This window comes from Heterodontus francisci, chromosome 7 (assembly GCF_036365525.1).
Source record: "Heterodontus francisci isolate sHetFra1 chromosome 7, sHetFra1.hap1, whole genome shotgun sequence".
In the NCBI taxonomy this organism is placed as follows: Eukaryota; Metazoa; Chordata; class Chondrichthyes; order Heterodontiformes; family Heterodontidae; genus Heterodontus; species Heterodontus francisci.
In genome coordinates, this window is record NC_090377.1 from 115,714,193 (window position 1) to 115,741,742 (window position 27,550).

Consider the following 27,550-nt stretch of genomic DNA (forward strand, 5'->3'; position numbering starts at 1 on the left):
CAATGGCCCTCAGTTCACGAGTGAAGAATTTAGCCACTTCAAAAAGGATTGGGAAATCCAACACCATCCTTCCTCACCACACTATCCCCGGTCAAATGGAAAGGCTGAGGTGGCAGTGAAAATCGCCAAAGGAATCATAAAGGAATTGAGCAAATCTGGCACAGATGTGTACAAGGGAATTCTCTAGTGGTGAAACACACCTACTGAAGACATGGAAAGTAGTCCAGTACAAAGACTAATGTCACGCCGCACCCAAACTACTCTTCCAATTGTAAAAAAGCTACTGAAGCCAGAACTAGTAACAGGTGTGAGTGACAATAACAAGGTGAAATGGCAGAAAGTCAAATTTCACGTTGACAGAACTACCAAAACATTGCCAGAAATGAGCATTGGAGAGCCAGTAAGAGTACAAACCTTCAATACTCTCAACAAGAGTCAGCCCAACTGGCAACTTGGGACCTGCGTAGAGCAGTTGTCACCTCAATTGTATGCGGTGGAAGTGAACGTCCAGGTATACTGTCGCAAGCACAGGCACACACGTACAATTGGAGAAGCTGTTCCGTCACAGCAGGCGGCATATCAGGAAGGTGAGAACTCACCAACTGCACAGACCCAGAACAACCATCAGCTCCAGAGGTCCACAGCACCCCAACAATGGATACGGAACAGCAACAGTTACCATGGCAACAAGTGACAAGGGAACGACACTTGCCGGAGAAGGAAAATCAACCAGATGAACAACCAACGATAACGTGCACGCGCACTATTAAGAGACAAGCACAATTTAATGACTATGTGTGCAATGCCTGTGCAGAGTCTGACAAGAATTACAAACTACTAATGCATGAGAACGTTGTGTGCATTGTGGGTAACTTGACAACTCACAATGTCAATGATAATGCATGCACTTTTCTTTGTATGACAAGGGGGATGTTTGGGATAGAAATGCAATACTGTACTAATGTGCCTCCTGGCTTGCAGTAGTCATGTGACTTCCACCATGAGACACTCTGACTGCAGGCAGCCATCACAAGCAGTTTCATTAAAGACACAGTACACACCAAACTGTTGTCCTGCGAGCTCATAACAGTTGTGTTCCAAACAACTTTTAGAAACCCAGCACATTTAACTCAATGCTTTAAATGTTTTATTTTAATTTTTGACTGCGTTTACAATATAAAGTTAATTTTTAATGGTGTTGGTGTACCGTGGTTCATTGTGATGAGAGTTGTGACTGAGCTGTTCAATATGTCTATAAAATGTGGAATGAGAAAAGGCCATTCAGACAATCATAATGAGACTAACTCAGAGGCACGTTGGGCTTTGACATTGAGTGAGGGAGGCGGAAGTTAACTCAGTGCATCTGTCAGCGGCATTTCAACACAGCCAGCTCACTATTATTTTGGCGTTGATTGTGTGGCAGTGGGTGTGAAGAGGACCCGCATGGTGCGATCTCAACTCCAATATCTAAAGGGCCAATTCATCCACCTCCCTGCAGCCCCCCTTTCCCATAATTCCACGTCTCCCTCTTCCCATTCCCACTCCCTCCCGCATTCTCTGCACCACCCCCTCTTACCCCTCCCCGTTCCCCTGCACCTTCCCCTCTCATCGCTACCCATTCTCTTCTCCCCTTCCCCACATCTCCAGCTTCCTGCCTGGGAAATCACCCCGTTGCCTTCGACTGAAGGGAAAGTGGTGGGCGGTGCCTGGTGATTGGTCGATTCCAAAGCCGTCAATCTTTCCACTATGTCAAAGTTGAACGTTATCACTGACATGTTTTATTATTTGAGCTCAATTCCAGCACAACACGGAGCTTGTGATTGGAAGCTGGGCTTGTTCACTTTGGGGCTTAATGTTCTTTCCTGTCACTGGTGAGTGATGGGTGTGTTCAGGTCCTGGTGGATTTTAAGATTCAGAGTATTGTTGGTACTGCCCCGAATACAGCAATGTCCTTCAGCTAGATGGCAGAAAAACCCATTCGGGCTGTGGAAAACAAGGTTATTAGGCTGTACAAAGAACCAAAACTCCCAAATTGTGAGTTATGTCATAAATCCAAGCAGATTTATTCCATCCTGCTTCACATGTGATACATCTAGATAACTAGGGTACATTGTGAGGGATCAGGATATAATGTGAGGGACCCTGGGGTATACTGTGGAATTATGGCCAACACGGACTGTGGGCCGGAAAAAGTTGCCTTAAAATGTAAGCAACTAAACAGCAGATCAGAATGGCAGGAGTTCAGTCTTCGTGTGGTCAGTGGAGTAGCAGTGTTTTGGCGGCAGAGTCCCGGAATTTGGAACACACATTTTAGCAAAGAGTGTGCAGGACTGGGAGATGTGCAGTGGGCAGGGTCAGAGGTCAGGGTTTGGGGATTGGCAAGGAGTCCCAGGTAACTTTAAATTAGCTATTCACTTGTAGTTAGTCCTGAAATACACCTACTGTTGGCGCCAGGGCGATGTAAACAGTGGAACAGAGAAAGAGGGGCCAAGGATAGAAGTGCCCAGCTGCTGGCCAGACCTGTAGACGTGTAACCTCTCATGAAACAAGTTTAAAAGCCAGAGCCTTTCTGATGAAAGATCACAGACCTGAAACGTTATCTCTGTTTCTCTTTCCAGAGCTGCAGCCTGATCTGTTGAGTATTTCCTGCACTTTCTGTTTTTATTTCAGATTTCCAGCATCTGCAGTATTTTGCTTTCATTCTGGCAGAGGTCCAGTTGCTCGATTAGACACCAACATGGCGAGATGTTTTTTTGAGGAGCAGGAATTCGCTGCCTTGTATCAGAAATTCAGGCTTCCTTCACCTGCTGAAATCAACAATCTCATCCTCAACTATCTGCAGAGAAAGGTGAGAATGTGGCCGATCCAAAAATCAGCGTTCTGGGTCAGACGGTCAGGAGTTCAAGTCCCAGTCCAGAGACATGAACACGTAATCCTGACTGACATTCCCAATGCAGTACCGAGGCAGTGTGCACTATTGCCTTTCAGATGAGATGTTAAACTGAGGCCCTGTCTGCCCTCAGGTAAATGTAAAAGATCCCATGGCACTATTTCGAAGAAGAGGAGGGGAGTTGTCCCCGGTGTCCTGACCAACATTTATCCTCAATCAACATCACAAAAACAGATTATCTGGTCATTATCACATTGCTGCTTGTGGGAGCTTGCTGTGCACAAATTGGCTGTTACTGTAAAGCATTTTGAGACATCCTGAGATTGCAAAAGACTGGATAAAGAAATGTACTTGGGTGTGCAGGGTACAATTTCAAAATCTGCAGATGACACAAAACTTGAAAGTATAGTGGACAGCGAGGAGGATAGTGTTAAACTTCAAGAGGACATAGACAGGCTGGTGTATAGGGTGGACACATGACAGATGAAATTTAATGCAGAGAAGTGTCAGGTAATTCGTTTTGGTCGCAAGAACAAAGAGAGGTAATATAAAAATGAAGGGTGGCTATCTAAAGGGGGTGCAGGAGCCGTGGGACCTGGGGGTATATGTGCACAAATCATTGACGGTGGCAGGACAGGTTGAGAAAGTGTTTAAAAAGGCATACAGGATCCTGGGCTTTAGAAATAGAGGCATAGAGTACAAAAGCAAAGATGTTAATGGTGAACCTTTATAATACACCTGTTTGCCCTCAATTGGAGAATTTTGTACATTTCTGGACACCACACTTTAGGAAGGATGTGAAGGCTTTAAAGGGGGTGCAGAAAAGATTAACTAGAATATTTCCAGGGCTAAGGGACCTCAGTTACGTGGATTGATAGGAGAAGCTGGGGTTGTTCTCCTTCGAGAACAGGTTAAGAGAAGATTTGATAGAGTTTTTCAAAATCATGAGAGGGTTTGGACAGAGGAGATAGGGAGAAACTGTTTCTTTTGGTGAAAGGGTCAAGGACTAGAGGACATCGATTTAAGGTGAATGGCAAAAGAACTAAAGGCGACGTGGAAAAACTTTTTTAAGCAGTGAGTGGTTAGAATCTGGAATGCACTGCCTGAGAGTTTGGTGGAGGCAGCTTCAATCGAGCCTTTCAAAAGGGAATTGGATAATTATCCAAAGAGAAATTTTGCAGGGGTATGGGGAAAAGGGCAGGGAGTGGGACTTGGTGAGTTGCTCTTGCAGAGAGCTGGCAAGGATACGATGGGCCAAATGGCCTCCTTCTGTGTTGTAACTATTCTATGATTCTACGATAAGTCTATGTTTCTTCTCTAGTGGCCAATCTGTTACACTTTGATTTGTCTAAATACTTTTGAAGTGTGATATTGCCTTTAAATATTTTCCAGCAGTGACTGGGATTTATAGTTAAGTGTAAAATACATGGAAATCTGTGAAATGAAACCTTAGTAATTTTCAGAATTTAATAGTTAAATGTTGGGGATACTTTTTCCAATGTCAACTTGATTGTTACCAGTCCTCTCACCACTGGGTAGTTCGCCATCACCAACACCACCTACTTCCACCTCCATAACATTGTCCAGCTCCACTCCTGCCTCAACTCATCTGCTGCTGAAACCCTCATCCATGTCTTTGTAACCTCTAGACTTGACTTTCCAACACCCTCCTGGCTGGCTTCTCACATTCTACACTCCGGAAACTTGAACTCATCCAATATTCTGCTGTCTGTGTCCTAACTCACACCAAGAGCCACTCACCCATCATCCAGGTCCGGCAACTCCTTGATCCTGGTTTTCAAATTTCAATTCTGACGTCTTGTTCATTCTCAATTTTAGGCACTCCACTACTGGCGGCCGTGCCTTCACCTGCCAAATCCCTAAGTTCTGGAATTCTCTCCCTAAACCTCCCCAACTTTCCTCCTTGAAGACGCTCCTTAAAATCTACCTCTTTGACCACACTGTCAGTCATTTATCCCACATTTTCTTCATGTGGTTCCTGAGAAATGGCTTGGGATGTTTTACTTCATTAAAGGCTCTATATAAATGTGAATTGTTGTAGTATTCTCACCGTGGGGTAATGATCTCATCTCTGAGTGAGAAGATGGCAGGTTCACAATTCACTGCAGATTTGAGCTTACAACCTCAGCGCAGTACTGAGGGCGAGCTGCCCTGTCAGAAGTGCTGACTTTCAGATATGCTGTTATAATGAAGTCCTATTAGCCTGTTCTGTTTAAACTTTTGGAAAAAGAGCAGGAATTCTCCTGGTGTCCAGGTGTAAGAACTAGGGTCGACAACTCCGCTTGGACATGTTCCTAGAGATTTCATCACATGATCACCCACCACCAGCTGCCCCATCCCCAGTCAAACAGCCTTTTCCGCAACTCCAGTGTACTTGTCACCAATCAACTGAAGTGTTTAGAAGAAGAGAAAAGATACAAACCTTTTCTTTGATGCCCTACAATTTTTATCTCCGGCTGTTTCTCGCAGCAGTATCCGGAAAATCATTCCATAATTCCAGAGACTGCAAGACAATCCTGGAGGGTTGGCAATGCTTCGTAAGAACCAGATATAACTCCTCCTCCTGGCAAGCTGTATCAGGAGGCTCTTTTGGAATGTGAAGCCCAGACCATTAATATGGCTGCGGCCTAACACCTCCAGAGCAAACAACCAGTCAGTCACTGGAAAATTAAATTTCTACCCAATTAAATCTGTCTTTTTGTTGTGTTAAAGGTGAGTGTTAATTCTGCTTATACAGATCACAGTGAGTGACTAGATTAATTAATTTGGGGTTTCTTGCCTTTATTGTGTCTCCAGTTGAGGACTATATGGTTTCTGCCATTTCTAGGAACTCAATGTGCAGGCTTTCCAATAAAGCTATCAGGCACAGAATTACTGAACGCAAGTTTTTTTCTGGGGTGGGGAGATGGTGGTGATAGTGAAGAGATGGATGTGTCAGTAAAATAATCTCGACTCGGGGTGTGCTTTGTATGGGTCAACACTCAACAAATCTCCTGGACTGCCTCCAAACCCAGGAGAAAAGTCATAGGGCATTCAGAACACAGTTTTGTTTACTGATTGTAAAAATATCGGACATGGGAATAAAACTGGCTGTTTGGATGATTCTTGATCGTTGGTCAATCGGGTAATGAGGAGCGTGTTCTCTTTCTGATGACCATTGGGTAATGAAGAGACAGTTGACTTTCTGATTGGCTGTGGGTGTGTTGGCAGACCAATGGCAGGAGGTTTGAAGTGGGGTACTTGAAGGCACCTCCAGGAATAGCTCCAACCAGAGTTGACAATCTTAATGCTCACCCACCTTCCACTGCTTGGTCCCATCACTTGACCCAAGAAGCAGTTAGAATGTGCAGTTGTATAAAGTGCTGTTATAATAATTGGACATGGAATTACTGAGCGCAGTTATTTCTGGGGGGACAGAGGGTGAAGAGGTTTGTGTTTGATTAAAATGTGATTCCATTTTCAGAAGGGGAAGCCCTTCAGCCTGGCAGTGGATGTGGGATGTGGCTCAGGTCAGAGCTCCCGGGGACTGGCTTCTTACTTTGAAAAAGTGGTTGGAATTGATATGAGTGGAGCTCAGATTGAAGAGGCCAAGAAACTGGATAGACCTGATAATGTCTCTTACAGGTGACCATAGTAATCTGAAGATTTTACAGAGCACAAAAACTAAAGTTGCAGCCTTTCTCATTTTGTTGAGGGTGATCAATTTTAGTTTCAGTAGTTCGATCGCATTCAGAGTGATCTCGACAAATAAAGTTCGTGACCATGAAAATTCTTGATGCATTTTAATATAACTTAATGGATGATAACAGGAAATATGAATCTTGGATGCAGATGCAATGAGTTTTCATGAGAAATTTGGAAAAGGATTTGGATGTGATAATTGGTCATTGACTGAAAGCATTGTGTCAAAATGCTGCCATTATCAGCAAGCATAGAATCGCAGATAGTTTAAGGCACAGAATGAGGCCACTTGGCCCATCCTGTCTGTGCCAGCCGAAAAACGATCCACCTGTTCGAATCCCACCTTCCCGCATTTGATCCGTAGCACTGCAGCTTACGGGACTTGAAGTGCATATCCAGACTCCTTTTGATCGAGTTGAGGGTCTCTGCCTCAACCACCCTTTCAGGCAGTGAGTTCCATACCATCACCACGCTCTGTGTGAAAAGGTTTTTCCTTATCTCCCCTCTAATCTTTCGACCAATCACTTTAAATCAATGCCCCCTCGTCACTGACTGCTCTGCGAAGGTGAATGGACCCTTCACCTCCACTCTATCCAAGCCCCTCAAAATTTTGTACATTTCAATCAGATCATCCCACAGCCTTCTCTGTTCCAAGGTGAACAACCCCAGCCTACCTAATCTTTTCTCATAGGTACATTTTTCCAGACCTGGCAACATCCTCGAAAATCTCTTCTGTACCCTCTCTCGTGCAATTACATCTTATCTGTAATGAGGTGCCCAGAACTGCACACAGTACTCAAGTTGTGGCCTAACCAATGAGTTATACAGTTCCAGCATAACCTCCTTGCTCTTGTCTTCTATACCTCGGTTAATAAAGGAAAGGATTCCATCTGTCTTCTTAACCACCTTACCAACCTGTCCTGCTACCTTCAGGGATCTGTGGACATTCACTCCAAGGTCCCTCACTTCCTCTATACTTCTCAGTATTTTCCCATTAATCGTGTATTCATTTTCCTTGTTTGACCTCCCTAAATGCATCACCTCACACTTCTCCAAGTTGAATTTCATTTGCCACTTTTCTACCCATTTGACCAGACCATCAATATCTTCTGCAGCCCGCAGCTATCCTCCTCGCTATCTCCCACACGGCCAAACTTTGTGTCGTCCACAAATTTCTTGATCGTGCCCCCAACATTTATGTCCAAATCGTTAATATACACCACAAAAAGGAGGGGACCCTGTACTGAGCCGTGCGGAACACCATTGGAAACAGCCCTCCAGTCGCTAAAACAGTCGTCAATAATTACCCTTTGTTTCCTGCCACTGAGCCAATTTTGTATCCACCTTGCTGCATTTCTCTGGATCCCATGAGATTTTTTTTTTAACCAGTTTGCCATGTGGGACCTTGTTAAAAGCCTTGCTAAAATCCATGTAGACCACATCAACTGCACTACCCTCATCTATCTTCCTTGTTACTTCTTCAAAAAATTCGATCAAGTTGGTCATCTTCCCATAACAAATCCATGCTGACTATCCTTGATTAAACTATGCCTTTCTAAGTGACAGTTTATCTTGTCTCTCAGAATAGATTCCAATAATTTGCCCACTAAAGAGGTTAGACTGTCTGGCTTGTAATTATTTGATCTATCCTTCGCTCCCTTTTTAAACATCGGTACAATGTTAGCAGTTCTCCAATCCTCCGGCATCACACCTGTATCCAGTGAGGACTGGAAAATGATGGTCAGACCCTCTGCTATTTCCTCTCTTGCTTCTTTTAACAGCCGAGGATGCATTTCATCTGGCCCTGGTGATTTATCAACTTTCAAGGATGCTAATCCCATTAATACATCCTCGCTCCCTATGTTTATCATATCCAATAATTCACACTCTTCCTCCTTGACCACCGGATCTGCAGTGTCCCCCTCTTTTGTGAAGACAGACGCAAAGCATTCATTAAAAACCAGACCAATATCTTCCGCCTCTACACATAGGTTACCTTTTTGGTCTTTTATGGTCCCTACTCTCTCCTTAGTTATCCTCTGACTCTTAACATATTGATAAAATATCTTTGGGTTCACCTTGATTTTGCTTGCCAATATTCTTTCATGCCCTCTCTTTGCTTTCCTAATTTCCTTTTTGATTTCACCCCTCCACTTTCTATACTCCTCTCGGCTTTCTGTAGTATTGAGTTCTTGGTGTCGGACAGAAGCTTTCCTTTTCTGCCTTATCTTACCCTGTAGGCTCCTTGACATCCATGGGGCCCTAGATTTGGCCGCCTCACCCTTTTTCTTTGTGGAAACATGTTTACCCTGAACCCTTTGAATCTCCCCTTTGAATGCCTCCCACTGTTCTGACACAGGTTTACCTTCAAGTAGCTGTTTCCAGTCCACTTTCACTAAATCACTCCTCAGTTTAGCAAAATTAGAGAATCTAATCTCCCCTTGATATTCAATGGCATTACCATCACTGAATCCCCCACTATCAACATCCAAGGGGCTACCATTGACCAGAAACTGAACTGGAGTAGCGATATAAATACTATGGCTACAAGAGCAGGTCAGAGGCTAGGAATCCTGTGGTGAGTAACTCACCTCCTGACTCCACCAAGCCCGTCCACCATCCGCAAGGCACAAGTCAGCAGTGTGATGGAATACTCTCTACTTGCCTGGATGGGTGCAGCTCCAACAACACTCAAGAAGCTCGACACCATCCAGGACAAAGCAGCCCGCTTGATTGGCACTCCATCCACAAATATTCACTCCCTCCACCACCGATGCACAGTGGCAGCAGTGTGCACCATCTACAAGATGCTCTGCAGCAATGCACCTAGGCTCCTGAGACAGCACCTTCCAAACCCATGACCTCTACCAATTAGAAGGACAAGGGGAGCAAATGCATGGGAACACCACTATCTGCAAGTTCCCCTCCAAGTCAAACACCATCCTGACTTGGAACTTTATCGCCGTTCCTTCACTAACGGCACTGTGGGTGTACCGTCACCACATGGACTGCAGTGGTTCAAGAAGGCAGCTCACCACCACCTTCTCAAGGGCAATTAGGAATGGGCAATAAATGCTGGCCTAGTCAGTGACGCCCACATCCCTGAATGAATCAAAAAAAATTGATTATAAATTAAATGTTAATCCTGTATAATTTATTGGTTTGTTCACAATTAGAATGTGAACAATGGTGGACATGCAAAGACTCGCTGGTCTATCTAGCCTGTCCCATATTACTGCCATGACTTGTCCATCACAATATATACACTCCCCACCCCATCCAAAACTATGTGATTTCCTGGGTGAGCTGAGGAACCGGATAAACCCAGGCAATTCAGTGGGGAACATGGAGGAAATTTCTCTCTGAGCTTCTTTGATGATCAAAGCTCATCCAGGAGCTGGCTCTGGACCTGATGAATGTTACCAGATATTTACCTCTTGTAGAAGATCATCTCCATCCCAGGCAGAAACAAGTCCAGGACTCACTTGAAGGAATTCAGTGAATCAGCGTGTGCCAAATGGGACTGCAGCCTGTTCCACAGGTCCATTATTCTCCGGGAGAAGAGCTACCTGCTGACATCAAACCTAGATGTTGCCTTATACAATTTAAAATTGTGGCCTCTGTTCCTTCCTAATCTAGTTAGTTGAAACAAACTGTCCACTCAAACGCAATCTAATCCCTTTATCATCTTATGAACCTTAAATCAATTCAGCCCAAGGTCTACACTTCTCTAAAGTGTGGAGTCTATTTACCTGCTATTCCCAACCCCAAACCTGGGTAAGTAAGATGCTTTAGATCTTGAGACCTCTGCACCCTTTCCAAAGCCTCAATATCACCATTTAGAAAGCATTCTGTTCTCCCAAAGTGGAAGATGTAAGTACACAGAAATCCATTTCTCACAGTTTACCTATCAATGTCTTTTTTTGTAATTTTATGCTTCCATCTACACTGCTTACAAAGATGCCTGTCTTTGTGCCAAACTTGGATGTGACTCTCTATCCCATTATCTAAGTCGTTAATAAATATGATGAATAGTTGAGGCCTCAACACAGATCCCTTTTGTATTTGAAGTGAATTAATATTTGATAAAGGAGAAAAATAGATTATTGGGAATGAGCAGGGGAGTAGGATTTATTGGATAGTTCTTTCAAAGAGCCAGGATACGAATGATGGGCTGAATGGCCTCCTTCTATTGTCCTATGTCGGTTAGTCCTGTCAGAAACTCCTATTTTCTGTATGCCTTTATCATGGAAGAATTCATGGGTTGAATTTTATGGAGCTGTCTGGGGTCCTGACGCCAGGACCAAAAGGTGAGGGGAGCCTGCTGCATTCCTTTGTAGACAACCCCAGCTCTATTTAACAGCACTCGGGCAATTAACTGCCCAGCGCCATGATTCCTATTACTTTAAAGGCTGGGATCTTGCTTGCCAATCAGAGGGCCGGCAGCTCAGTCGTATCTGCATCTCCACTGGGAGCGATGACCACTGCCCATTGTACAAGAAGCCTGGGACCAGGGCCACCTCTGGAGCACCGGACCACAGCAAAGTGTTGCGGGGTCACCGGACCAATCCGGCAGGTACTCGCTGAGTCGGGGGATTGTGGGGTGGGTGATTGTTGAGGGCAGGGGGCTGTTGACAGAGGGACGGCCTTTGCTGCGAGGGGCCCTCCATTGGCCACAAATTGCTTTGTTTTACTGGGCGACCTCCCTACATGGCAGGGCTCCCACCAGCCACTGGTATAATACCAGCAGAGGTGGGGAGAGGCCCTGAAGTGGCCATTAATTGGCTACTTAAGAGCCTCAATTGGTCTCTGGGTGGAAAGGCCATCTTCGCCCTTTTCTGTCCCTGACAATATAGTATGCTGAGGGAAGGCACTCCGACTGCCGCTTTCTGGTGCTATTTTATGAGCATACCTCCCACCCCGGCACCAATCCTGTCTCCCAGGGCTCATAAAATTCCAGCGCACATCTGGGACACTAGATGTCATTGGGAAATTCATTTAAAACTGCAGAGATACTGAAGCTGTTGTATTCCTGTGATTCACTCGACAGAGTGGGCCTAGCGGAGGAGCTGGAGTTTGAGGATGGTTCCGTTGACCTGGTGACAGTGGGAGTAGCAGCACATTGGTTTAATATGGAGACGTTTATGAAGGAGGTTGACAGGATTCTAAAACCCAAAGGATGTATAGCTCTCTATTGCTACAGAGGTCCCTATGTGTTACATAACGACGACTGCTCTGAGGATCCGAACCAGATTGTTCAAGACGTAAGTAAAATGAAAGGAACAGAGGCTTGCCTTTATATAGCGACTTTCACAACATCAGTACATCCCAAAGTGCTTTACAATCAATGAAGTGTTTTCAGTGTTGTAATGTAGCAGCCAATTTGCACACAGCAAGCTCCCACAAACATGATAATGACCAGATAATCTGTTTTAATGATGTTGGTTGAGGGATAAATATTGGCCAGGATTCCCTGGAGAACTCACCAACCTCAGGATAATATAATAGGAACTTTTTTACTCAACTGCAAAGACAGACAGAGGGTCTTGGTTCAACATTTCATCTGAAAGACAGCACCTCCAACAGTGCAGCATTCCCTCAATGCTGGACTGGAATGCCAGTTCTCGATATTTGTGCTCAAGTATCTGGAATGGGGCTTGAACCTTCTGACTTAGAGATAAGATTACCATCAACTGAGCCATGGCTGATGTAGGAGGCTTAGTAGTATTAAGAGTTTTTAAAAAAAACTAGGAGGTCTGTGTGCCTTTAAGACTGAAACAAAGACTGTGAACAGGGACTGAATGTTGACATGTGGTGTCTGGAATGCAGGCTGCAAGGCAATTTGCATCCAAGCAACAGGAAGATTTTATGACAATCTTATGACTTCTGTAGAAAAACTTTAGTTTCAGTTCTGCAGAGTGAAACAGAACAGAACTGAAATCTCAATAAAGTTTCCACAGTTGGACTGCTACTTTAAAATTTAAATAGACCTGTTGCTACAATCTGTTGCTGAAAGATCTGTGTGAGGCCTGCTGAAGATGAACTACCTTGAACGCCAACTCACCGTAGACTGTTTATTAATAAACTGCTGCCACTGTGCATTGGTCGTGGAGGGAGTGAATGTTTGTAGATGGGGTGCCAATCAAGCTGGCTGCTTTGTCCTGGATGATGTCGAGCTTCTTGAGTGTTGTTGGAGCTGCACCCATCAGGCAAGTGGAGAATATTCCATCACGCTGCTGACTTGTGCCCTGTAGATGGTGGACAGGCTTTGGCGTGTCAGGAGGTGAGTTACTCACCTCAGGATTCCTAGCCTCTGACCTGCTCTTGTAGCCATAGTATTTATATCGATACTCCAGTTCAGTTTCTGGTCAATGAAAGCCCCTAAGATGTTGGTAGTGGGGGATTCAGCAATGGTAATGCCATTGAATGTCAAGGGGAGATGGTTAGATTCTCTCTTGTTGGAGGTGGTCATTGCCTGGCACTTGTGTGACGCAAATGTTACTTGCCACTTATCAGCCCAAGCCTGGATATCGTCCAGGTCATGCTACATTTCTACATGGACTGCTTCAGTATCTGAGGAGTCATGAATGGTTCTGAACATTGTGCAATCATCAGCGAACATCCCCCTTTCTGACCTTATGATTGAAGGAAGGTCATTGATGAAGCAGCTGAAGATGGTTGGGCCTAGGACACTACCCTGAAGAACTCCTGCAGTGATGTCTTGGAACTGCGATGATTGACCTCCAACAACCACAACCATCTTCCTTTGCGCTAGGTATGACTCCAGCCAGCGGAGGGTGTTCCCCCTAATTCCCATTGACCTCAGTTTTGCTTGGGCTCCTTGATGCCATACTCGGTCAAATGCTGCCTTGATGTCAAGGTCAGTCACTCTCACCTCACCTCACCTCTTGAGTTCAGCTCTTCTGTCCATGTTTGAACCAAGGATGTAATGAGGTCAGGAGCTGAGTGGCCATGGCCCAACCCAAACTGAACGTCACTGAGCAGGTTATTGCTAAGCAAGTGCCGCTTGATGGCACTGTTGATGACACCTTCCATCACTTTACTGATGATTGAGAGTAGGCTGATGAGGCGGTAATTGGCCGAGTTGGACTTGTCCTGCTTTTTGTGTACAGGACATACCTGGGCAATTTTCCACATTGCAGGGCAGATGCCAGTGTTGTAGCTGTACTGGAACAGCTTGGCTAGGGGTGTGGCAAGTTCTGGAACACAGGTCTTCAGTGCTATTGCCGGAATATTGTGAGGGCCCATAGCCTTTGCAGTATCCAGTGCCACCACCTCTGCTGGGTCTGTCCTGCCAGTGGGACAGGACATACCCGGGGATGGTGATGGCAGTGTCTGGGACATTGTCTGTCAGGTATGGTTCCGTGAATATGACTATGTCAGGCTGTTGCTTGACTAGTCTGTGGGACAGCCCTCCCAACTTTGACACAAGCCCCCAGATGTTAGTAAGGAGGACTTTGCAGGGTTGACAGGGCTCGGTTTGGCATTGTCGGTGCCGGTTGGTCCGTCCGGTTTCATTCCTTTTTATTGACTTCGTAGCGGGTCGATACAACTGAGTGGCTTGATAGGCCATTTCAGTGGGCATGTAAGAGTCAACCACATTGCTGTGGGTCTGGAGTCACAAGTAGGCCAGACCAGGTAAGGACAGGAGATTTCCTTCCCTAAAGGACATTAGTGAACCAGATGGGTTCTTACAACAATCGACGATGGTTTCATGGTCATCATTAGACCCGCTTTATAAATTCCAGATTGACTAATTGAATTCAAATTCCACCTTCTGCTGTGGTGGGATTTGAACCCATGTCCCCAGAACAAACCCTGGGTCTCTGGGTTACAAGTCCAGTGACAATACCACTGCGCCACCACCTCCCGCTATTGTTGTTGTCTAACTGCATTCCAGTGCTGCACCTGTTTCCAGTGGTAACACAACTTCCAACACTTGATGTGTCACAAAGTGATTTTACTGTGATTAAAAATATGTTCAAAGACGAAAAGAGAAAAATTATCTCCCTTGCAACTTCTCCATGGGTTCTACAGCTCACAGTATATTTTGTTTGTGCAAGCTTGGCCTCAGTAGAAAACTAACGAATGTCCATTGAGTACCTTTAATTTGGCACTCGTCTGGAAACTACAACCCTTCTTCCTGATTTGTTCACACGTACCCAGAATCTGGGAGACTCCATTTACTCTCTCTGTAACCTACAACCTGTAACCTTTAATAAAAGCAAAATACTGCGGATGCTGGAAATCTGAAATAAAAACAAGAAATGCTTGAAATACTCAGCAGGTCTGGCAGCATCTGTGGAGAGAGAAGCAGAGTTAACGTTTCAGGTCAGTGTCCCTTCTTCAGAACTGACAAATATTAGAAATGTGAAAGGTTATAAACAAGTAAAGTGGGGGTGGGACAAGAGACAACAAAGAGAAGGTGCTATCGACACCTTCTCCTTTGTTATCTCTTGCCCCAGCCCCGCTTTACTTGCTTATAACCTTTCACATTTCTAATATTTGTCAGTTCTGAAGAAGGTCAAGGACCTGAAACGTTAGCTCTGCTTCTCTCTCCACAGATGCTGCCAGACCTGCTGTAACCTTTAACCTCTGCTTTGATAGGAGAATGACCTTTCATTCCGAGCAGGGGCAAATTTCTTTCCTGCACCTCCTGTAGCACAACCTCCAAAGAGAGGGTTTTCCCACATCCCTCTGTTGCATTTTTCAGCACAGTGACTGTCCAGACGACAGGAAAGAAAAAGATCATGTATGCTTAATAGCAAGCAGCAGCACTTTGAGAGCTGCTGCCTGATTGGATTTTCTGCCTTTCAGCTAAGCTGGCCAGGTTTACTGTGCACAAACAAGACAAGCTATTAAAGTTAGGAGGACGGGCTGACATCCCAACTCCAGCAAGGCCAAGCCACCTGGTGACCACTACGAAGCTGCCTAGGCCATGAATACTGACAGCCTGATTCTGCGATGTTGCGGCTCAGTGTCCGAAAGAAGTGGTTTTATTGCAGTAGCTGGATCTGGGCTTCCTATGAACAAATTGTTTTTAATAAGAGTTTAATTTGAGCATGTTTGAACACACAGTATCATAATACAAATTAGACCTATCATGCAATGTGTTAATTCTTGTTATTGTACCTTCTATTTGTAGCTGTTCATAACTCTAACCCCCTATCAGAGTAAAGCAACGAAAATTGTATTGAATGAATACAAGGAGATATTTGATGCTATCACTTTCCCTGACAAAGAGAGGTAAATGTATAACACATATTTGTAATTATACACCAACTTCTAAAATCATTATCAATGAAATCATATTGTTTCGTATTATTGTGCCTGGATTCTGTCTGGGGGAATAATATTAGATTTAACATTAACTGTGATATGATACTTCTGGCAGCAATCTGAGACTTACGGACATTAGTAGGTCGAGAATGATGATAGAGTGGTTACAGCACAGAAGGAGGCCATTTGGTCAGTTGACTCCTTTACTGGAGTCTAAGACTTTCTCTGGAACGCTATTAAAACAAACCCAACAAAACAACAATGTTCTCCCTTACTTTATTCTTTCCAGTGCTCTCCTTCCCTGTCTTATTTACATTTAGGTTGCTTTACATTTCTTGTGGATTCCTCCCCACCATCTTACTATCTTAAAGCCTTTGCAACCACCGCCCCCACCCCACCCCTCTATTTACCCTTTCCTCTGACACGGGTCCCATCCCAGTTCAGATAGAGCCCGTCCCATCGGTAAAGCTCCTTCCTGGTGCCAGTGTCCCATGAAAAAGAATCCCTCTTTCCCACACTGGCCCTTTAGCCATGTGTTAATTCTCCTGATCTGTCTGCTCCTGTGCCAATTTGTATATGACTCAGGAAATAATCCAGGGATTATTACCCTCAAGGTCCTGCTTATTAATTTAGAGCCTAATTCCTCATACTCTTTCAGCAGGATCTCATTCCTGTTCATAACTATGTTGTTTGTTCCAACATAGACCACGACAACTGGATTTACCCTCTCCCTTTCCCAGTTCCTCTCCAGTTGCTGTGAGATATCCCCTACCCTCACATTGGGTAGACAACACACCCTTTGGGATTCTCGTTCTTGGCTGCCGAGGACTCTATCCCCCTAATTATAGATTTATGATCACATTTCTACTCTGCTCATCCCCGTCTTGGACAGCCTTCTGAGCCACTGTGCCCTGGTCTGCATTGTGGCTGTTCACCCTGCAGTCTTTCTCTTTGTCCTCAGAGGTAGTGAGTACATCGTACCTCTTGGCCAAGTTTAGACAATAAAAACCCTAATACTCACCAACCAATCATCTACCTGCTGTCCTGTGACATCACTCCTTGAATAATTGTTGTTGATTTGTTCTGGCAGTGCTCTCTCTCTCTCTCTCTCTGCCTCTGCTTTCTCCCTGCCGTGCTCTCAGACCATCCACAGTTTCCACAGTGCTCACTTGCTCACTATCTCTCTCTCTCTCCACCATTGCTTTATACCTGCTGTGCTCTTGGACCTCATAACTGAAGTCCCTCAACCCTGGAAACATTCTTGTAAATTTTTTCTGAACCCTCTGTAAAGCTTTCACATCCTTCCTAAAGTGCAATGTCCAGAACTGGACTCAATACTCCAGCGCTGGCCCATCTGTGTCAAAGTGTGTGTAGTCTCTGCCCTCTTGAAAAGGGCATCCGTGAACTGCCTAATGGCCCAATGAGATGCGAACTGCGAGAGGTCCACAGCTGATCCCGGGAATGACCTGGTTGCATAGAAGTTGAGAGCGCCCGAGACCTAGACGGCTGTAGGGTAGGAGACTGTCATGGGGGCCTTGAGGCCTCAGGTTATTGTGGATCAGATCTGCCTGGATAGGTGCAGCCTCCTACAGCACTGGCGCTCTGTCATTTTCAGATAGTTCACTCTAGGACTGTGCACCCAATATCTTGGGTAGCACCTTCCTCCCCTTGCATCCGCCCCACTCTGCTCCTTTTTTAGATTAGATTAGAGATACAGCACTGAAACAGGCCCTTCGGCCCACCGAGTCTGTGCCGAACATCAACCACCCATTTATACTAATCCTACACTAATCCCATATTCCTACCAAACATCCCCACCTGTCCCTATATTTCCCTACCACCTACCTATACTAGTGACAATTTATAATGGCCAATTTACCTATCAACCTGCAAGTCTTTTGGCTTGTGGGAGGAAACCGGAGCACCCGGAGAAAACCCACGCAGACACAGGGAGAACTTGCAAACTCCACACAGGCAGTACCCGGAATCGAACCCGGGTCCCTGGAGCTGTGAGGCTGCGGTGCTAACCACTGCGCCACTGTGCCGCCCAGTCAGCAAACTCTGACCTCCAGCTGTGCAGGAGGTTGAATCTGCCGCCGCTCATCCTGGCTGCTCTGTCCAACGTCAGAGTTTGCTGTTCGCATCTGACCTCCGTCAACTGGGCCTTGTGTGTTCACCAGGCCTTCCCCTACAACCCTACCTGCTGCAGTGATGCCAGTGGGCTCATGTCCCTCTCCAGTTTCTTGCCATTCACCACCAAGAAATTCAACTCTTCCAGCTGCAACAATATCCACACTGAGGCACATCTGAAGCAGTTGAGCTTTATTTGATGACTCTGCTTTATTTTAATCAGTCCTTTCCATAACCCTCATGGCCCTCCACACTGTTCATGTCTTCACAAACCTACTGTATTTCCTCCCCCACTGCCCTGCCCTGCCCTGTCCCGCACCCCCACCCCCACCCCCACCCCCACCCCATGGTGTCTTTCCTATTCCCAGTCCTTAAAAATAGTTCCCTGAAACTGATAAGCCTGTTAATGAGCTCAATAGGCAATTCATTGTTTGTGTTCCCTCGTTGCTGGCTGCACTTTAAATTTGGCTACAATACGCTTGGTCCCTTCATTCAAAGTCATTAATATAGATCATAAATAGTTAAGGCCCCAACACTGATCACTAGTTACAGTTTGCCAACCTTAAAATGCCTCATTCATTCTGATGCTGTTTCCTGTTAGTTAGCCAATCCTCTATCCATGCTAATATATTACCCCCAATACCATGAGCTCTTATCTTGTGTTGTAATCTTTTATATGGCACCTTATCAAATGCCTTTTGGAAATCAAAATGCACTGCATCTCTGGGTTCTGCTTTATCCACCTTAATTGTTACATCCTCAAAGAAGTCTAACAAATTCTTCAAACATGTTTTCTTTTTCTTAAAACCATGTTGACTCTGCCTGATTGCATTATGATTTTCAAAGTGTCCTGCTACTACTTCCTGAATAATGGATTCTAGCATTTTCCCAATGACAGATGTTAGGCTAACTGGCCTATAGTTTCCTGCTTTCTGTCTCCTCTTCTTGAACAGAGGTGTTACATTTTCAGTTTTCCAATCCGCTGGGACCTTTCCAGAATCTGGGGAATTTTGGAAGGACAACCAATGCATCCACTATCTCTGCAGCCACTTCTTTTGAGACCCAAGGATGCAGGCCATCAGGTCCGAGGGACTTGTCACCCTTTAGTCCCATTAGTTTTTTCAGTACATTTTCTCTGTTGATAGTGATTGCTTTACGTTCCTCTCTCCCTTGCTCCACTTGATTTTCTGCTATTCTTGGGATGCTTTTTGTGTTTTCTACTGTGAAGGCAGATACAAAATAGTTGTTCAAAGTCTTTGCCATTTCCTTGTTTCCCATTATTAATTCCCCAGTCTCCTCTTCTAAGGGACCAATACTTACTTTAGCTATTCTCTTCCTTTTTAAATATTTGTAAAAGCTTACTGTCTGTTTCAGTGTTTCTTGCTCGTTTAGTCTCATACTCTAATTTCTCCCTTTCTTAACCATCCTTTGCTGGTTTCTCAATTTTTCCCAATCTTCTGGGCTGCCACTAATCTTCACAGCATTGTACGCCTTTTCTTTCAATTCGCTACTATCCTTAACATCCTTAGTTAGTCACATACGATGCATCCTTCTCATCGAGTTTTTCTTTCTCAATGGAATATATCTTTGCTGAGTTATGAAATATCTCCTTAAATGTCTGCCACTGTTTCTCTACCATCTTGCTTTTTCGCCTACTTTTCCAGTGCACTTTAGCCAACTCTGTCTTCATCCCCTTCATTGCCTTTATTTCAGTTTAAGTCCCTCGTTTCAGACCTAAATTTCTCACCTGCAAACTGAATGTGAAATTCTATCTCCTCTATTCCTGTCTTTTAAGACTCCTGCTTCTCTGACTACTGCACTTTCCCAATGTTATCCATACCTGGAAGTTGTCATGCTCGGAGGAGCCATGATGAAATAAACAACAAATTAAAGAATTATGAAAATAAAAAGTCAGATCTTAAACTGCACCACAAGAACACGGACCTGTGTCACAGACAAAATGCAGTAGTAGTCAGGTGACCTTCTAAGGTAGATAAGTCCCCAGGGCCTGATGGGATCTACCCTGGAATACTGAGGGAGGCAAGGGAAGAAATTGCTGGGGCCTTGACAGAAATCTTTGCATCCTCATTGGCTACAGGTGAGGTCCCAGAGGACTGGAGAATAGCCAATGTTGTTCCTTTGTTTAAGAAGGGTGGTAAGGATAATCCAGGAAATTATAGGCCGGTGAGCCTTACGTCAGTGGTAGGGAAACTATTAGAGAGGATTCTTCGGGACAGGATTTACTCCCATTTGGAAACAAACGAACCTATTAGCGAGAGACAGCATGGTTTTATGAAGGGGAGGTCGTGTCTTACTAATTTGATTGAGTTTTTTGAGGAACTGACGAAGATGATTGATGAGGGAAGGGCGGTGGATGTTGTCCATATGGAATTTAGTAAAGCCTTTGACAAGGGCCCGCATGGCAGACTGGTGCAAAAGGTGAAGTCACACGGGATCAGAGGTGAGCTGGCAAGATGGATACAGAACTGGCTCAGTACCAGTGGATGGGTGTTTTTCTGAATGGAGGGATTTGACCAGTGGTGTTCCGCAGGGATCAGTGCTGGGACCTTTGCTGTTTGTAGTATATATAAATGATTTGGAGGAAAATGTAGCTGGTCTGTTTAGTAAGTTTGCGGACGACACAAAGGTTGGTGGAGTTGCGGATAATGATGAGGATTGTCAGAGGATACAGCAGGATATAGATCGGTTGGAGACTTGGGCGGAGAAATGGCAGATGGAGTTTAATCCGGACAAATGTGAGGTAATGCATTTTGGAAGGTCTAATGCAGGTGGGAGGTATACAGTAAATGGCAGAACCCTCAGGAGTATTGACAGGCAGAGAGATCTGGGCGTACAGGTCCATAGGTCACTGAAAGTGGCAACGCAGGTGGATAAGGTAGTCAAGAAGGCATACGGCATGCTTGCCTTCATCGGTCGGGGCATAGAGTATAAAAATTGGCAAGTCATGTTGCAGCTGTACAGAACCTTAGTTAGGCCACACTTAGAATATTGCGTGCAATTCTGGTCGCCACACTACCAGAAGGATGTGGAGGCTCTGGAGAGGGTACAGAGAAGGTTTACCAGGATGTTGCCTTGTCTGGAAGGCATTAGCTATGAGGAGACGTTGGAAAAACTCGGATTGTTTTCACTGGAACGACGGAGGTGGAGGGGCGACATGATAGAGGTTTACAAAGTTATGAGCAGCATGGACAGAGTGGATAGTCAGAAGTTTTTTCCCAGGGTGTAAGAGCCAGTTACTAGGGGACATAGGTTGAAGGTGAGAGGGGCACAGTTTAGAGGGGATGTGCGAGGCAAGTTTTTTACACAGAGGGTGGTGAGTGCCTGGAACTTGCCACCGGGGGAGGTGGTGGAAGCAGGTACGATAGCGACGTTTAAGAGACATTTTGACAAATACACGAATAGGATGGGAATAGAGGGATATGGGCCGCGGAAGTGCAGAAGGTGTTAGTTTCGGCAGGCATCAAGATCGGCGCAGGCTTGGAGGGCCGAATGGCCTGTTTCTGTGCTGTACTGTTCTTTGTTCTTTGCTCTTTGTATTGGAAATATACACCTCTGTCTATGAGGATGAAACTCTGGGGAGAATCTATTGAAATTGAAAGGAGCACCATTGCATATTTATGACTCCTATGTACATGAATGAACTAACAAAGGGTTCTGGAGGCAAGTTAACTCACAGCCCAAACCAAAATGAATAGGTGAAAAGTAGCACCATTACAATAGAATGGTCCCCAATTCAGACATCTCAGACATCAATAGCTAGCCATGGTTTCCATATCCTGGTCCATTGTATAGTCACACCAGGGGAGATGGCCCTTTGTCATCTGAAAGAGACTCAAATGTGATGGAATTTTACCTTAAAAGATAACCCTCTAGAGATTGAAGGTGAGATCAAGCCAAGACCACAGAAAGCCTGTTTCCAGCCACAGTCTGTCAGGGGCGCCAGCTAAACAAAAGAATCCTACTGAACGAGAACTGACTAAGCACTACAGCATAGAAATTACAAAGTGACTTTGAGACTCTCCATCTGTGATGTTAAATCAAATTCATGCCATCAACCTTGGGCTGATTTTAACTACCAGAGCTCTACAATACCACAGCAAGTTCAAGACTGCAAACATCCAGGCCTGTATCTTTGAAAAAAGACTTTCCTCCCGAGACAATTCAACAGTATTCTGTAAACCATGAACTCTTACATCACCTTGGACTTTAATTGCATCCTACTCTTTTCTCTCTATCACTCTATTCCTGTGTATGTACATATGTATGCGTGTACATGAGTCAGTGAAGGTGGCAACCGTTTCAGGATTTGTTTAAAATAAATAGTTGTCTTCATTTTTTAAAAAAAAAAACAAGGAGAAAACCTGTCATTTGTATGTTTATTTGACCCTAAAATGACTTAGGGACTGACGCACCACTTTTAACAAAACAGGATTGCAGTCAGTTAACAGGTGAAAAGTGGAAGCCACCTACATCACTTACCACCCGTTGACAACAAAGGCAGAACAGTTCTTGGGTTAATACAAAAGGTAAAACAGAACAATATGTATAGATATATTCTTGATATTACATTTGTCACGCTCATGAAGGGAACTGTGATGAAATATGAAATGAACTGGAGATATTATGAAATAAAAGTCAACTGTTGAACTGAATCACAAAAAAAGGACACATTTGTGCTGCAGACAAGATGGAGTAGAGGTCAGTTGACCCCTCCTGTACTGCCAATAAACATGTCTCTCTGTTGAAAATGAAACCCATTATTCATGTTTCAATTCGTTTTGGGGGAAACACACTAAAATGAAGAACAGCTCATTCCATGCTAACAGCTCATATCTGCAGGAATGGAGCTAACAAACCTTTTGCAGACAGACTGACTCTGAAACCAAGGCCGAAATAGTAGGTGTGAAATAACACCTAGTTATCAAAATGGGCCATATTCAGATGCCATCATGTAACAACAATTCCAATATCCTGGAATATTGTATGAATCACCTCAGGAGAGAGACCCCTGAGTCACCTGACTGACAACACAACCTGACAAGTTTCTACCTTAAAAGGTATCTCTCTGGAGAGAGAGAGAGGCAGAACAGCAAGAGAGAAGGTCTTTTTCCCGATAGAATAGCTGTGGAACAGTTCTAACTAAGCAGGAACCCCACTGATAACATCTTTTGACTACTGCAGCAGAGAAATTGCTAGGTGACTTTTGGAACTCCCAATTTGTGAAAGTTAACCAGGATTTCCACCATTGACTTCAGATTGAGTCTTAACCACATACAGCCTGTGACACTATATCCTTTTCAAGACAATGAACATTTCAGGCCTGCACAGCTGAAAGATTTCCTCCCTGAAAGAGGTATTTTAAAACAATAACTCTTTTACAACAGTTGGCCGGCAATTGCATTTTACCCTGTTTCTTTTCTCGTGTGTGTGTGTGTGTATTTGAATGCATCAGTGGGTGAAGTCGCGAACATTTTTCGGTTATTGCATAAAAAATATTGCTTTTGCTTTTTAACCAAATAGACATTTTGCCGTTTGTCTAGTTATTTGACCCTTAAAACACTTGGGGACTAAGGCAGTATTTTTAAACATGACAGAGAGGAAATGATAGGGGTGGTTTCCCTTTTCACCTCTCAACTGAATGCAGACAGTGTTTGTATTGGAATTGTGTTTTAACCCTTGAGCATTTTAATGCTCAATAAAGAGAAAAATTCCAGGTTTTCTCATAGATTTATTCAACAAAAACCTGCAAATTCACAACTTCACCTTCACACATGGGAAAAGATAGAGACAAAAGGACAGCATGCATTTAGGTCTGGTGCTTGGTTTTTAAAAAACTGTTCATTGTGAAACCTTGTTTGTTTTCCCGAGAGGAAAATTTAAACAGTGCAGACCTTTAATTCCTTTCCTCCTGGTTCACTGGAGTCAAACTTTGGAGTGTTTCAGGTGGATGGATGCTTTGCTGCAGAATTCTTTAAGTAAATCTCAGTTACAGTTCAATGATGAAGATCCTGTTTCAATCTCTCAGATGGGGGGTTTTCAAAGGTCACCCTTTCGTCTCTGCCTGTAGGTAGTTTTTAAAGATGGTATTCGGCAGGGACTTTTCCTTGGCTAGAATAGGGGATATTGGCGGAAGCGGGGTCAAACTCATCGATTGGTGTAGGGGAGGGTGGGAAGGAGTAAAGTTCACAGTTTATAAACTGTGTTTGGGTTGCGGGGGGAGAAGGTCAAGTGCACAAGGTAAGTATTTTGAGGGGGGAGAGGGCAAGGAATGAATTGTATGGTTATTGGGGGGGGCGGTGGTGGGAGAGGGGCTAGAAACATATATTAAATTTTTTTGAATCAATTTCAAATCACTATCACTTTAAATAGTTAAAATAAACGGAAGTGCTCAAAGTCCTTTAAAAATGGCGTCGGTGCCTGCATAATGGTGCCTGACAGCATTGCCCGGGATGGACAGCCTGACTCCTCCACGCCATCGGTGTGGGCGGTCCACCCCGGCCATTTAAATGAGCCGTCGTGCTGACGCTCTCGGCAGCTCTGCTATATGCGGTCCACCATTGCTAACGTCCGCCGCTGGTTTTGGTGGTGGACATGTAAAATGCAGTCTTCTATGTCTGCAAAGGTCATTATTAGTCCAACTAGTTGAAAAAGGTAGCCATTAACATTGAGTGGGGCCATTAGCATTTCTAATGCTTTCTTCAAGGCTGGTCCAGAGATGATGATGGGTTCAGTCTCCAGCAGTCACTATGTATATTCACAACACAGGGGAGGTCACCTGAACTTTTACTCCATTTTGTCTTGTCGAAAAAGTGTGTCTATTTTTGGGGGGTTAATTGATTAGTTCATTATTGCTCCTTGTGTGAGCGTGACAATGTATAGTAGTAGTCTAACAGAGCTTGTTAATTAAGCTTTTGTCATAATAAGCAACCAGTGAATATACTGGAGGCTGTTTCAGATACCCCAACACCCTCCAAGGATGCAAACAATGTAACGTCATACATTAACTTTTATTCTTACATTAATGGCATATTGATTGTTACAGAGCTGAAAACATTTCTGTCAAGTTCAAGATGCCTGTCTCGGGGATAATTGGGTTTCTGAAATCCTTGAGTTTTTATCAAGCCTATCTGAGGAAAGATCCGGAAAATGCTAAAGCCTCACTGGAAAGAACTGAACAAAGGTATAAAGCTATATGAAAAGCAGATCCTTTTAGCTGATCTGCCTAATGATTCTTGATTGGACCACACTGTGGAGTTATCTAAGGCCTCCCAGCTCCACTGACTCTCATAGGCTGCCCAGGATCAGTGGTGGTTCCCCTATTGCTCCTAATTCAGGTTAATGACTCAGATTCAGAAAAGATAAACAAACGGATCAAATTTGCATAGAGTACAAATTTGAACTGGGTGCGGGGCAGTTAAATCAGAAAAAAAAGCACCTGGGGACTGACTTTCAATCAAATATGGAACTGGGCAAATTTTAATCCAGATTACTGTGAAGTAATGGACATAAGAACATACACGGGTGACATCTATACTCCATCTGTTCAGGAATGGGTGTTTTTACATATAGGTTTAGAATTAATTCCTCAAGATCTTTAGCTTTAAAGGCATTTAGCGACTTTCATACAAATTAAGCAGACAATGATAACTATTATCTATAATAATTACACACCTCCTGTACAAGTAACTGAAGACTTCGCCATTCTCAAGCTTGAGATGACCTGCTGGCCAAGCCTTGCTATTTTCTGAAGTATCTTTTCTTAACTCCCACTTCATAAACCTTTCTTTCCCACCTGCCTTGTGTCACATGTCCCATAGCATTACCTCATTCACTTAGCTGCAATAACTCCAGTGTTAACAAGAGTCATTCCCCAAACCTTCACTTTGACTGAACTGTCACATCACTCAACTGGAGATGTCTACAGGAACACAGACCCTCTATAGAGACATTACCCAGCTGTCCTCAGAGGAGTCACTACCTGAAGCCATAGCTTCTTGACTTGATGGGCAGAACATGTCCAGAGAGATCTCAATGCTCAGTGATCAATGGCAGCCGTCAAGGTCAATGAACAGTTTGTGGCCTCTTGGTGAATCTCCTTGTCAGCTGAAACACATTCTGACTGAAATCCCTTTTTCTAATTGAACGTTGCCAACAGAAACTCACATAAAAACTAGTGTTAATACAAAGAATTAACCCTTTCCTTACAGTCCGCCACACTGCCCAGCCCCCGACAGTCTGAATACATAACTAAAGGTGTCACAAAACATCATATCGTCAGCATCATGTATCTATCTCAATCTGTTCTGTCATGCAAATTGGTCCCCATTTGTTTTACACAGCATATCATCACCTGGAATTAAAACATGGTCTTATTTTATCTCCAGTGTGGATAATTTAAATATCCATTTTGGGGATTCACACAGACTTGGAATTTCCATCCCTCATCCCACAGACAGGTGCTAGTGTGGTTAACTCTATGCTGATGGGTTCCTCCTCTATGGAACACGTGTCAACTTCTCAATGAAAAGGTTTTCTCCCTCTCCTGAGCCACATTAACCATTTCATGTAACAGTGTTGTCAGCATTGTTGATCCTGGCTGAGCCCTGATCTTCCACAGAAATACATCACACATTCCACATACTGATTCAGGTGCAACAGATCACATCTACACACATCCCGGTATCCCAAAATAATGCCACACCTGCCTGCAGATACAAACCACTCAGGAGGGGCTGGGATTGGGGAGGTGGTGAGACACGTAGATGTCCTGATAACAGCTGCTGTATTAAAGGAAGTGGGTATGTACACAGTGTGTTCCAGATGTATTTCCTGGATTTAACTGCCCCCCACCATCTCCTGCCCCTCATTGTGAGGGGTTTGAATATTAAGGCTGCAGTTTGTAATTTCAGGTTAGTTAACCTGACTTACTCCACTCTGATCAGACCCAGCAACAGAAGGACTAGTAATTGTTGTAGTAGCTGTAGTCCCAAAGGTATCACTCCGCCTTAGAGGGGAACAGTTGGTGATGTTTTGCTTGAGAGTCATGACTTCACAAGCGTGGGGTAAAGCGAGAAGCCAGGTCTCCATGACGCCGTGACATAAAAGAGCCAGTTGGGGAATTGAACCCACATTGCTGGAATTTTCCGACATTACACTCCAGCTGCCTAGCCAACTGAGCTAACCCACCCCATACTTGCAGTTGTAAAATAATATAATACAGGACACAGATAGAGGAATTCGATGGCACATGCCTGCAAATACCCAGTATGTTATGTCAATTTCCTGTTCAACATTTCATCAGGTGCCAAATGATTATCATAGAGAGAGAGAGAAACAACACTGAAACAGGCCATTCGGCCCACCGAATCCACACCAACCATCCATTTATACTAATCCCTTTTATTTCCCCCTCGCACATCCCCACCTTCCCTCAATTCTCCTACCACCTACCAACACGAGGGGCAATTTTTTTTTTTTACAATGGCCAATTTAACCTATCAACCTCCA

General features: G+C 44.3%; 1 protein-coding gene across 1 annotated transcript in view; it reads left to right on the top strand.

Annotated features, from left to right (window-relative positions):
* Window positions 1-27,550, top strand: part of LOC137371780 (putative methyltransferase DDB_G0268948) — a 33,589-nt gene that overhangs the window by 4,469 nt on the left and 1,570 nt on the right. The window contains exons 2-6 of the mRNA XM_068034643.1: window positions 2,671-2,848; window positions 6,375-6,535; window positions 11,643-11,856; window positions 15,759-15,859; window positions 25,086-25,223. Coding sequence (XP_067890744.1) covers window positions 2,738-2,848; window positions 6,375-6,535; window positions 11,643-11,856; window positions 15,759-15,859; window positions 25,086-25,223 — 725 coding nt within the window. The 5' untranslated portion in view covers window positions 2,671-2,737. The remainder of the gene's footprint in view (window positions 1-2,670; window positions 2,849-6,374; window positions 6,536-11,642; window positions 11,857-15,758; window positions 15,860-25,085; window positions 25,224-27,550) is intronic.